General features: G+C 42.3%; 1 protein-coding gene across 3 annotated transcripts in view; it reads right to left on the minus strand.

Annotated features, from left to right (window-relative positions):
• Nucleotides 1-2,991: 2,991 nt before the first annotated feature.
• Nucleotides 2,992-17,663, minus strand: part of COL16A1 (collagen type XVI alpha 1 chain) — an 831,382-nt gene continuing 816,710 nt past the window's right edge. For all 3 annotated transcript variants that reach the window (XM_086955641.1, XM_086955640.1, XM_086955639.1), the window contains 2 exons: nt 13,469-13,546; nt 2,992-5,191 (listed from right to left, as the gene is read on the minus strand). In XM_086955641.1, coding sequence (XP_086811767.1) covers nt 4,995-5,191; nt 13,469-13,546 — 275 coding nt within the window. In that variant the 3' untranslated portion in view covers nt 2,992-4,994. The remainder of the gene's footprint in view (nt 5,192-13,468; nt 13,547-17,663) is intronic.

A 17,663-nucleotide genomic window follows, 5' to 3' on the forward strand; every position in this document is an offset into this window, starting at 1 on the left:
ATCTCAAGCTCTTCTTTTGTGTTTCCTCTCCAGTATTTGGATAAATGTCTTGTTCTTTTGATTTACTGCTCATCGACAAACTCGCGAAAGAACCACCTATAAAGAAAAGCATGTGATAGCATAACATTTGCAAGTCCTACCAGTGTACCTGGACACTGGGGCCCAGATTTACATTTGAATCTGCTTTATGTTTATGTTTTGACGCAGACCTGATGCAAATCCAGGTTGGTATTTACAAACAAATTCAAATGGCAATTAACCCCTTGGGCGCGGCTGCAATTCTGCGCCTGTGCGGTGTTTTCAGTAGTGGGCGGGTTCATGACGCCCGCCAGCCGTCATCAGCACACGCCCACCGTAATGCATGACGGCTGGGGGCCGCCATCAGCATCGAAGGGGTTAATGTTGTTTTCTAATCAAATGAATAAAGTGTTACATTGGTGGTGCATGGGCATTCCTGTGCTTCCACCCATGGATTTTGATATAAATCTATATCTGCACAGTATTGCAGCTAGGAATTTTTGCCAAAATTCTGTGCCTCAGGGAGACTGGCATAACGAGGAGAAATATTTTTATTTCCACTTGTTTTTTCTCTTTGAATGTGTGCTGCATTTTTCAGCAAACATACAAAGACGAACTTGCCTTGAAGCATTGTTTTTGTGCAGAAAGCGACCCCTTCCTGTATAAAAACTATGTTGACCACAATACAGACACCGTTGCAGTATGGCTCAATGGTGCCTGCATTGGCGCATGCCTGCTGACAGTCCACCGGCCCATGTAGAGAGCAGAACTGTACCACGTCTTTGTAGACATAGTGCAGTAGTGTTCTCTCCAGTTAATGAGACGCAGCAACTTTTCTTGCTGCCCTGCGCTGCATCAACTCTTTGTAAATCTGCGCCTGGGTTTCTACAAAAGGTGGAATTGGCCAAATGTGATGCGCTCTAGTATGCTGGGAGCATATTTTTCCACTGTGCACCTGAACAAAAATAAAGCTTTGATACTAGAAATTAAAAATGTAATGTGAATCTTTATTTTAGCATGAAAAACAGTGAAATTACTTTGAAATACAAATTGTCTGCTGCATTTATATTCTCAATGAATGAAGTTCTGCGCTATGTCTGTTAAGAGCAACGGATTGCAAAGGTTGGGAGAGAAAGCTTCTCTAGATCACAGGTAGACTCAACCTGCACTGTGCAAGCGATACTCAAGCACCTTTTGTCACCTGTTGCAACACTGAAGGGGGTGGAGGGGAAAAGGTACCAAAAAGTTTTCTATTTTATAAATAAGTTGGGGTGTGAGAGGACAAAAGAAGGGTCCTTCCACTACAATACCCAAAACTGCTAAAACGTAAACAAAACACATTTCAGGTAGAGTTTGGTCCGAGCTGACACTCACCGCCAATAAGAAATAACTGCAATACATTATTAAAAGGGAAAGAACAATACAGTCTTTAAAAATAGCAATTATTGATCTGTCCAGTCTAAATAATCCAGCATGTGACCTTGGAGGATTCAGAATATATGTACACAGCACTCTCTTTGACTCCTCTTCCAGCTGACCACCAAGAATCTGGACAGTTAACATTTGGTTCCAAATGCATGTTTTGAAAGGAGGTTGTCAAACTTCCTCAGTGATAAATCCTATTGAGTCTCACAAGGGACCTTCAGAATCCTCAACACTCATTTTGGTACCAGCACATATGCCAGCTCATGTCTTCTAAGCAGGGTGTTCTTGTGATAAAAGATCATACTGAGCATTGTATGTTATTTCCATATTCTCTTTCTGTATTCTGCTGGGTTTCATTATAGCTTGGAGTACTGATTCCTAAAAGGCCAAACCCGCAGAAGCAGCCAGCATGAATATTGTGCTTTCAAGACATGGCTATTCATAATGACTGAGAGCAGGCAAGAAGACCACCCTTAAGGGAATCTGGAAAGTTAATCAAAGGTCCAAAGTCTTTGAAAGGCAAGATGAACCACAGCAGAGTTTGTTGTATGTTAGGCTGAGCCGTACCTTGTTTTTTTTATTCATGGACAAATCATGGCTATCAAAGGCTTACACATAGTCAATTGTGGTTGCCATACTGTGCACTTGCTTTGGTCCATGCATTTATTGCCTGCGGCAACCCTGGCCCAAAATGTCTTACATCGGTCAATACTCTTGTGTTGTTTTTTATTTATGCTTTAGAAGCATTTAAAAAATACAACATGAGAATATGCCTATTAATATATTGCACACAGAGAAATGAATGGCCTGTTACCCTTCAATCTTTTTTTATTTAACTTCTAGTAAATACAAATGCATGTGTGAACTTCTCGTTTCGTCTCTGGGTACGGAATAACATTTCATAGCTTGTGTGAAAGTCGGATGCAGACCTAGGGGTAGTTTTATCAAACTTTTATGCAGTGCAGCGAGCAAATTGCTGCGCTGCTTGAAGGGGAAAGTACAGGAATCAGCCATATTCAAAATTATACAGCGCATTCCTGTCCCTTCCTGGGGCGTGCTCCCTTTTGGCTGCCTAGGGCCAATACAGGAACCTTTGCACAGTGGTGCGAGGGTGCCCGCATTGTAGGTAAGACTTTTTTTGTGCCGAAAGGGGCACTTTCCTGCACAAAAACAATCCTCCGAGGTATTTAGAAAAAATGAAACAATAAGGATAAGGAAAGGTGGTTCTCCTCTTCGTGCCTCCCCTGACGAGACTTAGCATTTTAACACATTCCCAGGATTACCACTATTGGTAAACCAGGGACTGCACCAAAATCCATGGGTGGATGCGTCCCTGGGGCAGGGTAATACAACGCATCAATTTGCGCTGCGTTACTCCAGATTTATCAAGCCATACAGGGCTGCGCCAGGTGGACTTGCGTGGCTTGATAAAGCTTATTTTAGTGTCGCAGCACCCTGACTCCCCCCTTGCATGTATCAAGGGCGACGCAACACATCGATATATAAGTCCCCCCAGTGCCACAGATAGTAGCCAACTCAAGTTGTTTTCTCACTCCTCAGGTTTAATGTGTACTTTGTGCTGTATCCTCTGGATTTCATGGAGTTTAAAAAACACTTTTGAAGAAGAACATTTTTGTCATTCGCAAGATTATTTTTGTCTCATTGGGTGGATGCAAGTACCTTCAAGTTTCTGGTGTTAATGTTATATTTCAACGACGGACACATATTGGTCTCACAAACGAAGTGATACATATTCACCCAGTGGGTGCTGTTAGTGTTTTGAGTTCCAGAGGCCAACAGCAGTCCCACCAGAAAGAAGTCTGTCTCTTAATGAGGTCTTAACCTGAAAGGACAACTGTCTGTAGTTTGTGGATGCAGCCATTTGAGCACACAAGCTGTGTCTCCAGTAAGGGACCAGGGGTAGGATAGAGAAAACCAGCATAGGAACCTATATAGGAGAATATACGAGCACAGAGGTCCTGATCAAGAGAAACTTGCAAAACGTTCACCACACCAAATGCAAGAGTTGAAAGCTTCTAGGCAGATTCTTTCTTGAAAAAAGTTATTGGGCATATTCCAGACCAGTAGATTGTCTTGTCTTTTCAAATAGAACCTGGATACTGCATTTGAGGACGGGTCTTGCTTAGCTATTGATTATGGTTTTCCTTCTCCCTGGAATATCTTACAGTCCCAATGATTTGTCAAGCACTCCTTTCATTTCACTGAATCTAATATCTATGAGAGTCCATATTACCTTCTTGAAACACAGCAGGCCTCTACAGATGGAATCATTAATCAATACCAGAACATACAATTGTTTACCCATTCTTTTCGCATTCTTTCCTGCAAAAAATGTGATTTACCTACTCTTCTTTTGCTTTCTAATTTTGACATTTTGAAACCATGAATTTGGCAGAGGATATCTGTGTACCTCAGTATCTTCATATATGTAAATGTAAATGTAAATGTAAATGTATTTGAGCTTATATAGCGCACAGCTACCCACAAAGGGTTTCCCGGCGCTTGCTTAGGGAACCCGTCCTGGTATTCCCCTGTGAGATAACCCCGGCAGGGTATCCACAAGGTGAAAGCCAGGCATCCCGCCGCGAGGGGCCGTTGTGGAGATTAAGCAAGCTATTGCCCAGAGTCGCAGAGTGTGAACCCGTGAGTTGAGAAGGCACCGGAGCGAGAATTATCGAGTCCGTGGAATTTTTTGAGCCCAAGACCCGCCGAGGCGGGGAATTGAACCCTGGTCCAGGGCCGATCTCAGCTTCCGGGTCTGCCGCCTCTAACCCCTGAGCCACACTTCTCCATGTAGACATCGCTGCCTGTACATTCACCATGTACGCATATATATTGTGCGTATGTGTGTTCCAAACTTCAAAAGGGAAATTTTATGGCCTGACTAAGCCTGAACCGATGGGGAAGATACCTGGGAGTGGACAGCTTAACCTGATCTTTTAAACATCAACACCTCTTACATTTGATAAGCTTTTGAAGTTACATTTCATCCTACTTGGTCTGCCATTGCCCTCTCAAGAGAGTACAGGCGCATGAGCTCATTTTTTAGAAGAAGAAATCTGCTTATGGCAATTCTGTTTGTAAAGGCAAACTCTCACAGTCTGATAGTTCATGCACAGATTGGGTACTTGGCTGACACCATGCACGGTGTGTCTTTCAGAAAGATGGCCCTGGTGCCCTCTGTTTACCAAAGACTGGTCTTAAGCACTGCCTACCAGTAAGACTGGGTCTGTCTGCAAAGGTGCAGAGAGGTGTGACCCTCGGAATAGCCCACCATCACATGTAAAGTAAAAGCACCATCTTGAAATATGAAATATGAAATGTTGTTTGAAGACCACAGCTGACAACACATTGGTTCTGACTGAAGGGACAATATAGACAAACATACAATGTCATTTCATGGGGACTGCTCCACTGAGAATGTACAAAAAAGAATAGTACAACAGGGACCATCCCATTCAGTCCAGTGGCTGTGGTGAGTTGGAGTCTCCCAGAGGTCCCTTGCAGAAAATGTCCTTTTGTGGCCGCTCTCATCTTCCAGGCCCCTTCATGTTTTTTGGTGAGTATTCCTGCATTGGCATCATGCTAAAACAATCAGCTGGGTCGCATCTTCCATTCTTGCCAGGCTGCCCCGTAGATCCAGGTTGTCCTGGGACCCCTGGGATACCTTGTTGGCCCATTGGCCCAGGGGATCCGGTTTTGCCATATCCAGGAGGCCCCTGTGGTCCTGAGGAGACAAAGTTGAAACAAAATTAGGAGAAGTGAAGAGATGATCCATACAGGGTGCTTTACACCCAGCATCCACATGTAGACAATAACTAGCATTATTTTTTTAATGTTTTTTTATTGAAATATGTTGAGAACATTGCTGATAACATATGACATTTACAAATCTCATAGTGTACATCTTACAAGGTAGCTTGTTGGGTGGCACCTGGTACAGATGTGGTTTATCCTCCAACTGCCCAGACACAAGTTTCACAATCTCCGATCCTAGACTGTTCATATGGCTCTGTGATAATTTGCGTGAGTTAGTCGCTTAGGTCTGGGTCAGATTCCTCTGCTGGAGGGGAGCAAATATTGCCTCGGAATGCATTCCACTTGCCCCATACCCGAATAACTAGCATTATTGATCGGCACCTCGCTATTAATACTATGCATTATATGCCAAAAAAGTTCATTATTAATGTGCATATACTGTGAAAAAGGTTGTGTTGTTATTAGCATTTTTTAATTAAAAGATCAAGACTCCTTTAATTCAGGATTTTCAACTACTCATACAATCAATCCCTTGATTATAATGTATATTTTTTTAGTCAGGTGACTCTGCTATCAGAGTTGGTGTAGTTATCAGCCCTTGCTTCCTTCCCTGTCCGGCTGACATTTTGAGATAAGACACCAGCAGGATCCGTAAAGAATTTTTTTTTAAACCTTCTTGTTGGAAATTGGGTTTCTGCTTGGTAGATGTATGCACCCTGTCCAAGCAAAAACCACAATCTTAGTCACGGTAAGTCAAATACACACTATAATTTAACCTGTGCTTACCCTCTGGTAGCTTGGCACAGAACAGTCAGGCTTAACTTAAGAGGAAATGTGTAAAGTATTTGTGCAACACGTCAAACAGTAGCACAGTGAAAACCACAAAAAGACTCCACACAACTTTAGAACAATAGCATATATTTTTTATCAAGAAAACATGGCCAAGATGACAAAAAACCAATAAGTATAACTGGAGTTATGAATTTGTAAAAAATACATGAAACTAAAGTGCATAGAAGCTTAAGGCGCCAACTGCGGATATCTGGTCGTGCTAGACTGGGGTAAATCTAAAAATTCAGACTAACCCCAATGGAGTGTGGGTCGGATACAGGGATCAGACTTGACCCGCTACAAAGTACATTATTTATTTATTTATTTATTTTTAAAGTTTTATATAGCGCGAACAAGATCTTTGCAGATATCAGAGCGCTTTACAGAAACAGTAGGTAGGATAAACAACTCTTAAATCAATATGAGATTCCGTAGACAGTGAATTGCAAAAATAGGGTATCAATCATACAAGAGTATACAGAGTAATAGCAATCAAGAAACAATAATATGGAAGCAGTACAGTGTCTAAACGGATAAGATTCTAGCACCCCAGAGGGTGAGTAAACACAATGTTGAAAGCAAAGCAGTAGTCAGTAGTGGGTGCGTTGCAGGTTATTGAGGCACTCAAGTCCTAGTGTACAACCCAATAAACAAGTTGGAAATCAATAGTATAGCCTCCGTGCAATGAATTAGATCCAGAAGCAGAAAGAAAAAAAAAATGACATTAGATGCGTCGTCAATGTAGCCGAGTTCTGAGAAGCAACAGGAGATGCGTCGTCGTCGAAGTAAAGGATTGAACGTGATGTGTTGGTGCCGAGCCGTGCAGTCAGTGATGCAAAGTCGGCGGTCCATGCAGAAGTGGTGATTCGTTGGCATCAAGGGAGATGCACCGTTTGTGATCAGCGCAACATCGTTGATGTGTGGATTCTGGCAGTAGCAGCACTTTATACTCACTTCCAAGAGCCTAGGACCTGAGATTTAGAACAGGGGGCAAGCCAAAAGTCCCTTGGAGTAACTCTGGTTTCAAGTCTTTTTGGTCCAGTCCTTCCTCAGTCAGGCCAGGGGGTAGCAGCCAGTAGGACTACACAGCAGAAATGGAGCTCTTCCAGAGCAGCAGTACAGCAGAGTGGCAGTCCTTGTAGCAGTATAGTAGTCCTTCCTCCTGGCAGAGTTCTTCAGAGGTTCAGTAGTGTACAGAAGTCGTATGGTCAGAGACCCAGTACATGTACCCAGTTGTGCCTTTGAAGTAGGTGTGACTTCAAAGAGGGTGGCTTTTAAGTGCACAGAGGTCCTCCCTTCCCAGCTCTGGCTCCAGACTCACTAAGGGGGATATGTAGCCCTTTGTGTAGGGACAGGACACATCCTTTTCAGGTGTAAGTGCCAGCTCGTCCCACCCATCCTTCCCAGGATGACCCATCAGGATATGGATGGCCACTCAGTCACACCTAAGCTCACTTTGTGTGTGGCTGTTTGAGGGAATGCACAGATTCCAGTTGTCACCCAACCCGGACATGTATTGGAGACAGGCTGCAGACACATAGGGCTAAGAACAGAAGAAGGCCATCTTTCTAAAAGTGGCGTTTTTAAAAGGGTAATGATACATTTAATGTTACCAGTAAAAAGGATTTATTATTACTATTCCAGTTATATGAAACATGACATATCTACTCCTCAATCAGGAATTCCAGCTTATAAATGTAACCTGGGGGGGACTGGGAAGTACCATGCCCCTGAGAGCCTGGATTTTGACAGCGGGATGCCTAGTCTCAAGAAAATGTGGACATTGGTTGCTGGGGTGTAGAACATGGGTATTTGCTTTGAGGCAAACCCTTTCTCAAGCTTTGATAGTGGTAAATTGTAGGGTTCGCTGCCACACGGGTGCAGAAAGGGCAAGGGAGCACTCAGTGGACCTGCTTTCTTTGAAGAGCTCCAGTGCTGAGACTCCTTCCTCTCCAACAGACCTGTGTCTTCTAGTCACTTGCCTATTTGCCAGAGGGTAAGAGATTCATTGAAAGGGAGGAGCAGATCCATGGAGGTCTGCCCAGGTTGCAAACCTCAATAGATGATAGCTGCAAGTGAAGAACTTCGGTTGCACTTCAGATAACCACAGAAAAAGAGGCTGATTCTTCCATGAAGGGGCCGATGGAGCTCAACCCAATGAAAGGTGAACTGTTCAAGCCACAAGCCCCTTCCAGGTCCATGAGAAGGTTGTCATCATTGTCACAGTGGGCTGCATCATCCCAGTCATCTCCATCGTAATCACCCAGACCATGCTGACTATGTTCCTAATCAGAATCAGATAGATTTTAGAGTGGTTGATTGACACTCCTAAGTGGTGGTAACATTCTGTCTGAGTCAGAATGAGGTTGGACCGGCTGCTTTGGGACTAATGTGGGTGAGAAGCCTTAGGTCAAGGTCAGTTTCAGCTAGACAAAACAATTGGGTCCTCTGCCTAGCGTCGGGGTGATCAGTGCCAGCACCGACTTGGCAAGAACAACTGTGGATTTTTGCACTGAGTTCTAAGTCAACCCAAGGTTCAAGGTCGACCCCACAGTGGAGTCAAAAGGCACAGAAGGCGTTTGATAAGTTACCTACCAAAGCTATTCTGATTGGATGCCTCCTCAGATCTATGGGGCTTGAAGGTGCGCCTGAGGGAGTCGGAACGGTGCCGAAGATCCACAACATGTCTTTTCTGAAAATTGCTATGTGACATCACTGACGGACCCAGAAATTCAGGGAGGATTGGGACCAGTTGTGAAATTGGTTCCTCAGTAGGAGAGCTGGACCAATACCCACAGGCACCTTCACGTCCCTGCAACTTCTAAGATCAAGAGTGGAGTGATGTGAAAGAATCCTGCTTTGTCTTATTTTTAGACTTCAACACCCCTGATCATTTTGAATGTGAGGAGGCTCTTTCACAGGTGCGGACTCAAGAGCAGAAGCGGGTCTGCGGCCTCAACTTTTACATGGAGCAATCCTTATGTTTCTTTGTTCATTGAGTAGAGTTTGAATTTGAGGTCCTGGTCCACTTTGGGGTTCATCTGGGTGAAATCGCCACAGGGCTTCGAATCGTGCATTGACCCTTGACATTAAAGAGATACTTTGTGGGGATCTGTCACAGACATTAGTTGGTGAAATTTCCTACAAGATTTAAACCTTATAGTTTTCGATGGGGACATATCCCTGACACACTAGAGAAAGAATTTTGGAGGAAAAACTTCACCAAAAGAGGTCAGAAAGTGGGTGATCTCCAGATCTGTGTTTGAAGGCATTGGAAGAAAGGAACTAACGTCAGTGCAGAGGGCAGGCACTTATATGCAGCTCTTATGTCATTTTCGGGGTGGATAAAGCTGATGGGGAGCCACCTGTTGCAACATGCTGGCATGCAGGAGCAATGTTATGCAATGTATCTGGATCGAGCATGGGACCTGGGATATTCACAAAGTGAGAAATCTATGGTTAGAAGTACCCATCAGAAGAACTTTTTTCCTGTACACGCCTGCCAGGAAATCCTGGTGGTCCCGATGAGGAGAGGAAACCACACGATCAGTGACATTTATTTTTTGTTTCTCAAGTCAAATACACCATTTGCTTGTTTGTCAAATTTCTTTACTTTGCTGAGCTGCTGCATTAAACAAGCAACGTTAAAGTGCCTTCAGAGGAGCAGCAATGGTGGCATCTCCTTTGAAAGCATAGAGGTTTCTGCCTATTCAGTGAAGATCACTAAATATGGAGACTGGTCTTCTGTAAGGGCAGGGGAGTAAATCCCTCCTCTTTTTAGACAGTCCAAAAGACTTGCGGCCAAATTGGTCCATGCCATTATAAAAATGTGCGAAATTCACGTAATTTGCTTTTGCAAAATCACATGAAATTTCTACAAAATGATGTGTAATTATGCAAAATGCAGCAATTAACTGCTGCTAGCATTCTGCATTTATATTAATTTGCAGTACATTTTTACAGTAAATGCTGCTTAATTACACGAAATGGCTTAATTTCAGGAAGTTTGCATAACAAGCAATCTAAATGAATTATTCCTGAGTAATTGAAATTTTGTCCCGGCCTATTTCATTTGAGGCCAACCCCAAGCAAAGAGGTCTTGGACTGCACGGCCACACATACCGCACAATCCTGAAGTATTTGGGTTGACTAGCTGCAATGTTCCAGCGTATGGTTAACCTGAAATAAAAATGTGATTTGAAGTGATTTATGTCTATAATTCTACGAAAGTAACTTAGTTTGACAACATAGCAACTACTAGCCTTCGTATAGTATATAATTCATAGTAACTCTGTCTCACTTGGACTTTCTATTAGTGTTAGTCTCAGCTTGCTCTCCAGAGCCATTTTGCACATTATCTATCAGCTAATCTGCCCAAAATGCCCAATGTGTAAAGCCTTAGATAGTACTGCAAAAGGTTGGAGCTGGGCCAGGAAACTCAAGCTCAAGGTGGATATTGTATGCCCTATTCTGTAATATGTAAACACAACTAACATTTGTCGGTTTCCATGGTCCATGGAGTGATTGACACTTGAGTGACTATTATCACAAAGAAGTTCCCTAACATCTGTACGCTCAGCATAGGAATCATTGTCTTATATCCCCTCTCAGACAAAAAGGCAATGCCTTGGATATCTGAACACGATGCCATCACTTTTATGAATTTTGCTGCCAAACATTTTCATGTCCACACCCCTACATTGATCTCTTTATTAGGTGCTGGACGCTCTCCCATATGCCCTCATCTTGAAATGGTGAGCATACTTGGTCCTACATATATATGTGCTAGGCCTCTATGTCCAAGAAACAAATCAAGGATTGTGGTGCCTGCACCACCAGATTATAGACCTGCACCACCAGTAGGAGCCTCCCAAGTCAGGGGTTACCAGTACTCCCCATAGTATAGTTGTTTCTCTCTGGGGTTTTGCCTCACCCAGATTGGTTTTTTATCAGTTAACTAAAGTTTGACAAAGAAATGTACAGGTAATATACGGGACATTGAATCAATACAAAAGGCTGTTGATGATTTTCAGTTTTACAATTTGAAAGGACAAAAGAGAAACTTGGGCTTTTAAATCTAGTTTGAACAGATAAAAATGGTTATCAGGATATGTGTGGTGAGCAGTACTGGCCAATGGAGAAATTGGTGTTTGAATTTCACATACAAGTATAATACCCTGGGTGAAACATGGAAAACCTGGGGCCTGCTCTACCTTTCCACAGAATCCCTTGATGTTACCTCACCTATGATAAAGCTACTTTTAAATAATGTGCTCCTACCTCTGATGATATAAACCCCTTGTGATCTAATATTGTTTGTATGTGCACTGAAATTCCAAGTCTTGCCACATCTCTGAAGTGCGGTCTGTCAGTGGTAGCAGCTCAGACTTGCTCCAGTTTGTATGTATGCCTGCCAATTTATTTTGCCTCGACTAATGATCTCAAGTTTACTCTTGGCTATTAGACATGGTATAGCATGTCATCAGTGTACTTTCAGTAAGGGGGTGTACTCGTGAAAACTAATACCTCTGCCTATGTGTTCTCACACAATGCCATGCTAGTGGCTCTAGTGAACACAAAAATGGAAGGCTATTCTACAGAAAATTTTTATCAGCATCCACAGTAGTGAAAATTACTTTCGTTTCTGGTTTTTACTGGATGAAGAGTAGAAATGCTCGCCACCTATTGCTAAAGGTCAAATGGCCTAGGATAAATCCAGATTAGTTGAGCAGAATGGTTTGAGGCGTTAGAAGAATCAGAGGCCTCCTGGAAGCCCTTTAATGATAGTGTACATGAAAGCCCTTGCAGCAGATAACCAACTATCTAAAAGCAGAGTGAATATAATTAAAACAGGAGTGAGCTTTGGGAATTCAAGCATATGCCATTTAGTAATCTTGCAGAAAACCAATAATCTATCTGAAATCAAAGTACTCACTGACAGGAAGAGGAAGAATTTCCTCTACCAAATACTCTTTTACTTAATTCTTTGAAAGAACCACTGTCACTGTCTTTTTTAAGTCTGGCATTAGCCATGATCTTTAGATTTGACTAACTTTATACACGTAATACTCTTGCATAATAGGTTTTCAGATATCTCTCTTCATCTATTGGCCTGTAATTTTATCATTCATTTTTTTCTTCCACCTAATACTGCATACAGCAATGATCACCAACCTATTCTGTAGTTAGAACTACTTCCGATCAGTGAAAATCAATGTGAGCTACTGAAGGCTAAGTACCTCATGCATTGTTACCAGATAACACCACAACCACCTTTACTGACTTTAAGCCAAATGCTCATAGAGCCAGATACTATGATTTGAACAAAATACTTTGACTAGGGGCACTATGACAGGGCTTCCATGTGTGTCAGTGAAAGCGTGTCCTTTAGGAATGTAAAAACAAGTGTGCATAAGAATAGGATATATGTGTATGGGTGACTGGGAACCTTCGTCTTGAGGCACAGTACATACCTTTCACCATATGTGACACTGTTACAAAAATGTAATTTAAAGTGCAGAAAAATGTTCGGCAAAAATTTTCATAATATGGAGCATTTTCCTGCACTTTAAATTTCTCCCACTTAAAATAATGGCTTTATCTTTCAGTTACAAATATGGAACCACGTCTACCAGCCTCTGTGTGCAAAATGCCTACGGCATGTAAAGGAGATGCTAGGAGTGACACGTGCAACTCTTTCCCTCCTGTCCAATGACAGTCCGGTTTATTAAAATTAGCCACCTCTCAAATCCCTAGACTCCGCAGTATATAGGGCCCAGTTGCACTCCACACATCTTGCTGAAATTAGGACAAAAAGACATTCATGGGCACTTTTTAGCCAGTATGTTTGGAGAAAATACATGACTTTTAGCTCTTTTTGCAGAGATGTTGGTGGGCACAAGCCCTCACTTCTTAAAGATCTCTTGGAAAGACTTGGTTTACTCCTTAAGATGGCTGGTCCAAAAACTTGGAGTCTGTTCTCAACACTTAGTATTTAGGTGAAATTATAATACCAGTGTGTGATATTATATATGAAGGAGAAACCACGTACAACGAAGGTTCTTTAGTGTAGTTCACTCTCAGCAAAGAAGCCCTGGAGAGATGGTGATTATTTTAATCATTAAGTTGTAGTGGTTTGTGACTTCTGTTGGAAACATGCAGTGGGGAGGAATTCATGGTCTGCGGCACACACAGTTTTTTTCAGATTCTTCAATCCCACAGCCTGGGGAAAGGGAGCACATCATCCACACAAACGAGCCCTTATGTAAAAGATGAAGGAAATGACCAAAAACACAGAGTGGTGTAGAGCAGCCAGAGTGTGGGAATTGGAGTAGGGTGATAAAGCAAATAATAAAATAGTCTGCCCTTACAGAAGGTATTCATGTCTAGATGGTAGCAATTGAGTGCTTCTTACCTGGAGAGCCAGGAGAGCCTGGGTCACCCGTAATGCCAATACCATTGGTCCCCTTTTCACCTTTGGCTCCTGGATCACCTGGCACAATCAAGAGAGAGAGTGAGACAGCAGTTAAGATGTATACCACAATATATCTGAAACATTACCAAGTATCCTCACCAATAATTTCAGCAGATATTGAAACTAAAATAAAAGAATACTTTGGTCCATGAATGCAGCAAACTGCAGTTTTTACACCAAAAACTCCATTAAGCATTCGGTCAAGCTTACCAGACAGAGCAAGTTATCTCGATGCAAAAGACTTATTGTGGGTTTACTAGGAATTCACTGGGTTTTATAGTCCCCCTATTGCTTACCATTGATTGGCTTTATTGTCACTCCCTTGTACTGTTCTTTGTCGATGGCTTTCCTTCTCCCACATTGTCCATTTTGTGTCTTTCCCTCACCGAAAGCATGGCTTCTATAACATAGCTCTTACTAGCTGGCTTTCAATCATCTTCCACTGCTCACTTTTAGGGATCTACTTTTGTCTTTGCTAATGTACTCCATGAGAGGGCATGTGAATGTATTTTCTAGCTCTGTCCCTCGTGTGCTTTCTTCGTTATGCTCCATGTTGCTGTCTCCCTTGAATGGGAAGCACTCTCTCATGGGCTTCTCCACCCTCTGCTCCCACTGCCAAACTATTTGCCTCTCCAGTGGTCTGTGTTGCTTTCTTATTGGGTATCACATTTGGAACTCTCAAAATAAATTATTTGAGATTTCTGAAAAAATAATAAAAAAATAGATTCCAAAAATGGATTACCCCATAGAACTATATCTATCCATCTTACAATAGAGGTGTTTTCCAAATGTAGGGAAAATGTCCCTAGACAAATAATAAAGTATCAGAAATTCTAAAAGAATACATTTAGTGGAAGTAGAATTTGATTGCTCTTGAAACATCCAGATTCAGTACTGTTTCCTCAGCTGGGAAATAGTATGATCTGTGCTGGAACATAGGAAGGAAGGACAATGTTCCGAAGTGAATTAAAAATACGTTCAAGTATTTCGATCAGGTGGGTCCAGGAGAGCTAGATTCAGGTCAGATGTTCAGAATATCCACATAAAATCCATTTTCATACAAGTGATTTAAAGGAAGGTCCCTTGCACAGTCATGTTATGTTTACTTCTTCATGGACTGGTGGACTGCGATGCTTGTGACAATAAAGTGTGTCGTTTTGACATTACCATGTGCAAATTGTAAGACAACCTAATTTTTCGGACGGGTGGTGGACCAGAATGCTGTGTCAATTTCTCTGACACATTAAAACAAATTCTTTGGCAATTACAAGACAACCCGACCTAACTGGCTACATCAGTGCTGCTGTATACTGCTGTATAATTTGAGAAATAAATAAGCAATAGTTGAGGCCTTGCCTTATGCACTTGATTGTTTTCATGCTAGAATCAGATTGATGAATGGCTGATCATTCTATTTTGGCAATCTTAGGGAGCCAAGGGCCCGATTTAAACTTTGACAGACGGGTTACTCCATCACAAATATGGAGGAGATGCTGTCGCTCTTATTATGCGTTCGATTATATAGCGCTTGCGATAAGTTGGAAGGAATATCTGTAGCATTTGTATCAAGCAAACCAAACCATGCCCTAAGTTCTGTAAGAATACATAATGCCATGATGAGGTAATTCTTTATAGTTTATCAAATTGAGAACAAAGCATTGACGCAAGTTGAACCATCGATTCTCAGAAACGATTGCACCCCTCCCACTGGAATTATTACTTAAATGGAGTAGGATACGTATGTTTAGATAACAGGCCTTTTATGTCCCACAATTTTATGCTTTGTTTAATTTTCATTATTTTTTCCTGTAGTTTGTTCTCTTGAGCGTGTTGGCTTCTTTTCCCCTACTGTCTTACCTTTGTTTTGCTTTATCAATGTCTTTACAATACGTATGAAAATTAAGTATTTTTATTTTTGTTCATAGTTTTCTCAAGGTTACAAATTAATTTATAACCATAGTTTATCGAGTGACATTAGCGGTTGATTGATAAATATACAAAGGATAGTTCTGAAAGCAACTTTCTATAGGTACATTTAGTTAGTTCTTATCTTGAAAATATAATTTGGCCTCTTTACCCTGGATGTAAGAAAGATGCTCATTGCTTAAATAGTTTCTGGAACGGAGAGACTTTTATATCCTGTTGGGAATGCAGATTTATAATGGGAGGTTGCACATAAAACAATCCAAAGAAATTACAAATATATAATTTGACTTGCTCAGAAGTGCCAAAAGCACCATGTAATGCCTGCACGAGTCTACTAGAATTCTTGCATTAGCCAAGTAAGCTGTAAAAGACACAACATTAATTAAAAAGACTTTTTGAACTTCCAAATTCCTCTCTGGGGTCCATTAGCAGAATGTATGCCACTTGCATGACTGCTATAGTTTGGTTGTTTTTTTGTAGCCCCATATATGATTGGTCAATTCTGTTCTGAAACGCCTTAGAAGACATAAAATAGCATTTTTGGCATCAGTTTCTAAAATTCATGCAGAACCTCGGCAAATAGCAAAACATTGTTATCTAAAAGGAGAAGGAGTTCTTAACTCAAAACAATTAGAAGGGGTAAACAAGGCAATCAGTGACATTGCTCATTTGTTGGACCTCGTCAATTTCTAAAGGATTTGTTGAAAAGGGTGAAATTGAAAGATGGAATACAGACAAAATTTCACCCCATCTAACAGGAGATCGTTTTCCAGCAGCTGTCATTTGGGTGACCCCGATGGCCCCTGAGCGCTATCAGTTCTGGCAAAAGAAAATTATACCGGGATTGTGCATGTTCCAGAAACTGACTGATTTTTGCTAATTGGTGAGAATGAAGGAGTCTGCTTTAGGCACCATATTTCACATGTTTCTGCTCTAGATGCGATACAACAGGAGAATTATGTTTTGGATTGACCTGTACCAAATCTGCATTACAAAACTACAAAGATGATGAGACTGAGTCTGGCCTGCTTGTTCTAGTAAAACATGGCAGCAGTATAGTCTATCAATACATATTTTTCACGTAGAAGACCAAAAAGATCAGGTTTAGAAAAATGGCACTGTGCTCCAGATTCTTGATATAACATATTCTTTCCTGGGAAGGGGCAATCCAAAAATATGGGTCTATTAGGATGAGGGTCAGAAAATCACTCCGACCGCCAGGGCAGCGGGAAAACACCACCCGCTAGGACAGCGGGAAAACCGCTGGTCCAATTAGTATGCGCTGCAGTCGAAATCTGACCGCGGCGGTCAGATTCTGGCAGTTAACATTGCACCGCCGCGATGTCCAAAAAAGCATGTCCTGCATGTCCCTGCAGTGTGTTGTAGGCACTGTACAGTGCCTGCCACCTGGTACAGGGACATGTAGGGGGGTACCCCCCCAGAGCAAGCACACAACCCCAACACATTGGGGATCCGCAATGGACCCCCAGAGACATTCTCCGCATGCCTTTCCATGGCGGTCCCACCGCCGCGGAAGGCTGGCTACCACTGGCATCATAATCGTGCCGGCGGTGCTTGGCCCTGATCCGCCACAATTGTAGCGGTCCAGCTCCGCACACCAGGCAACCGGGCAGACTGCAACCGGCAGAAAAGTGGTAGGCGGAAAGTCACACCACTGCGGTCACGACCGCAATGCTAATCGGACCGACGGTTTTCAGGGTTTCGATGGCGGGCGGATGTCTACCGCCATTCCAGCGGTTGCTACCGCCAGCCCGGCGGCGGTCATCCACCCGCCATCCTAATAGACCCCGTAGTTTCTCATGAGATACGCAATCCAAAATCAGGCTGAGACAAATCTGTTATTATTTTTCTATGTAGGAAAGTGGTGGGAAAAAAAGACAGGTGCTCAGATGTTTCGGCTCTTGAGTGCATCATTGCAAGGCTGGTCATTTTCTTTGATTGAGACCCCAGTACATGATCCCAGATTTTGGCAATCCCAGCATTTCGTGAGAAATCAAATGGGATAGCTTTTGATGGAGCAACATCATCAGTTTCTGCAATGGATGAAGATTCTCCATAGTGTGAGCCAGTGATTTACTTTGATTAGCTGTTCATCTATGATGGACAGAGGTGAACTCATTATAGGTGAATATGGGTAAATACAACAAAAAGTACCTTTGCAAATTCTCTCACAGCACATAGTAGCTGA

Source organism: Lissotriton vulgaris, chromosome 2_1 (genome assembly GCF_964263255.1).
Source record: "Lissotriton vulgaris chromosome 2_1, aLisVul1.2, whole genome shotgun sequence".
NCBI lineage: Eukaryota > Metazoa > Chordata > Amphibia > Caudata > Salamandridae > Lissotriton > Lissotriton vulgaris.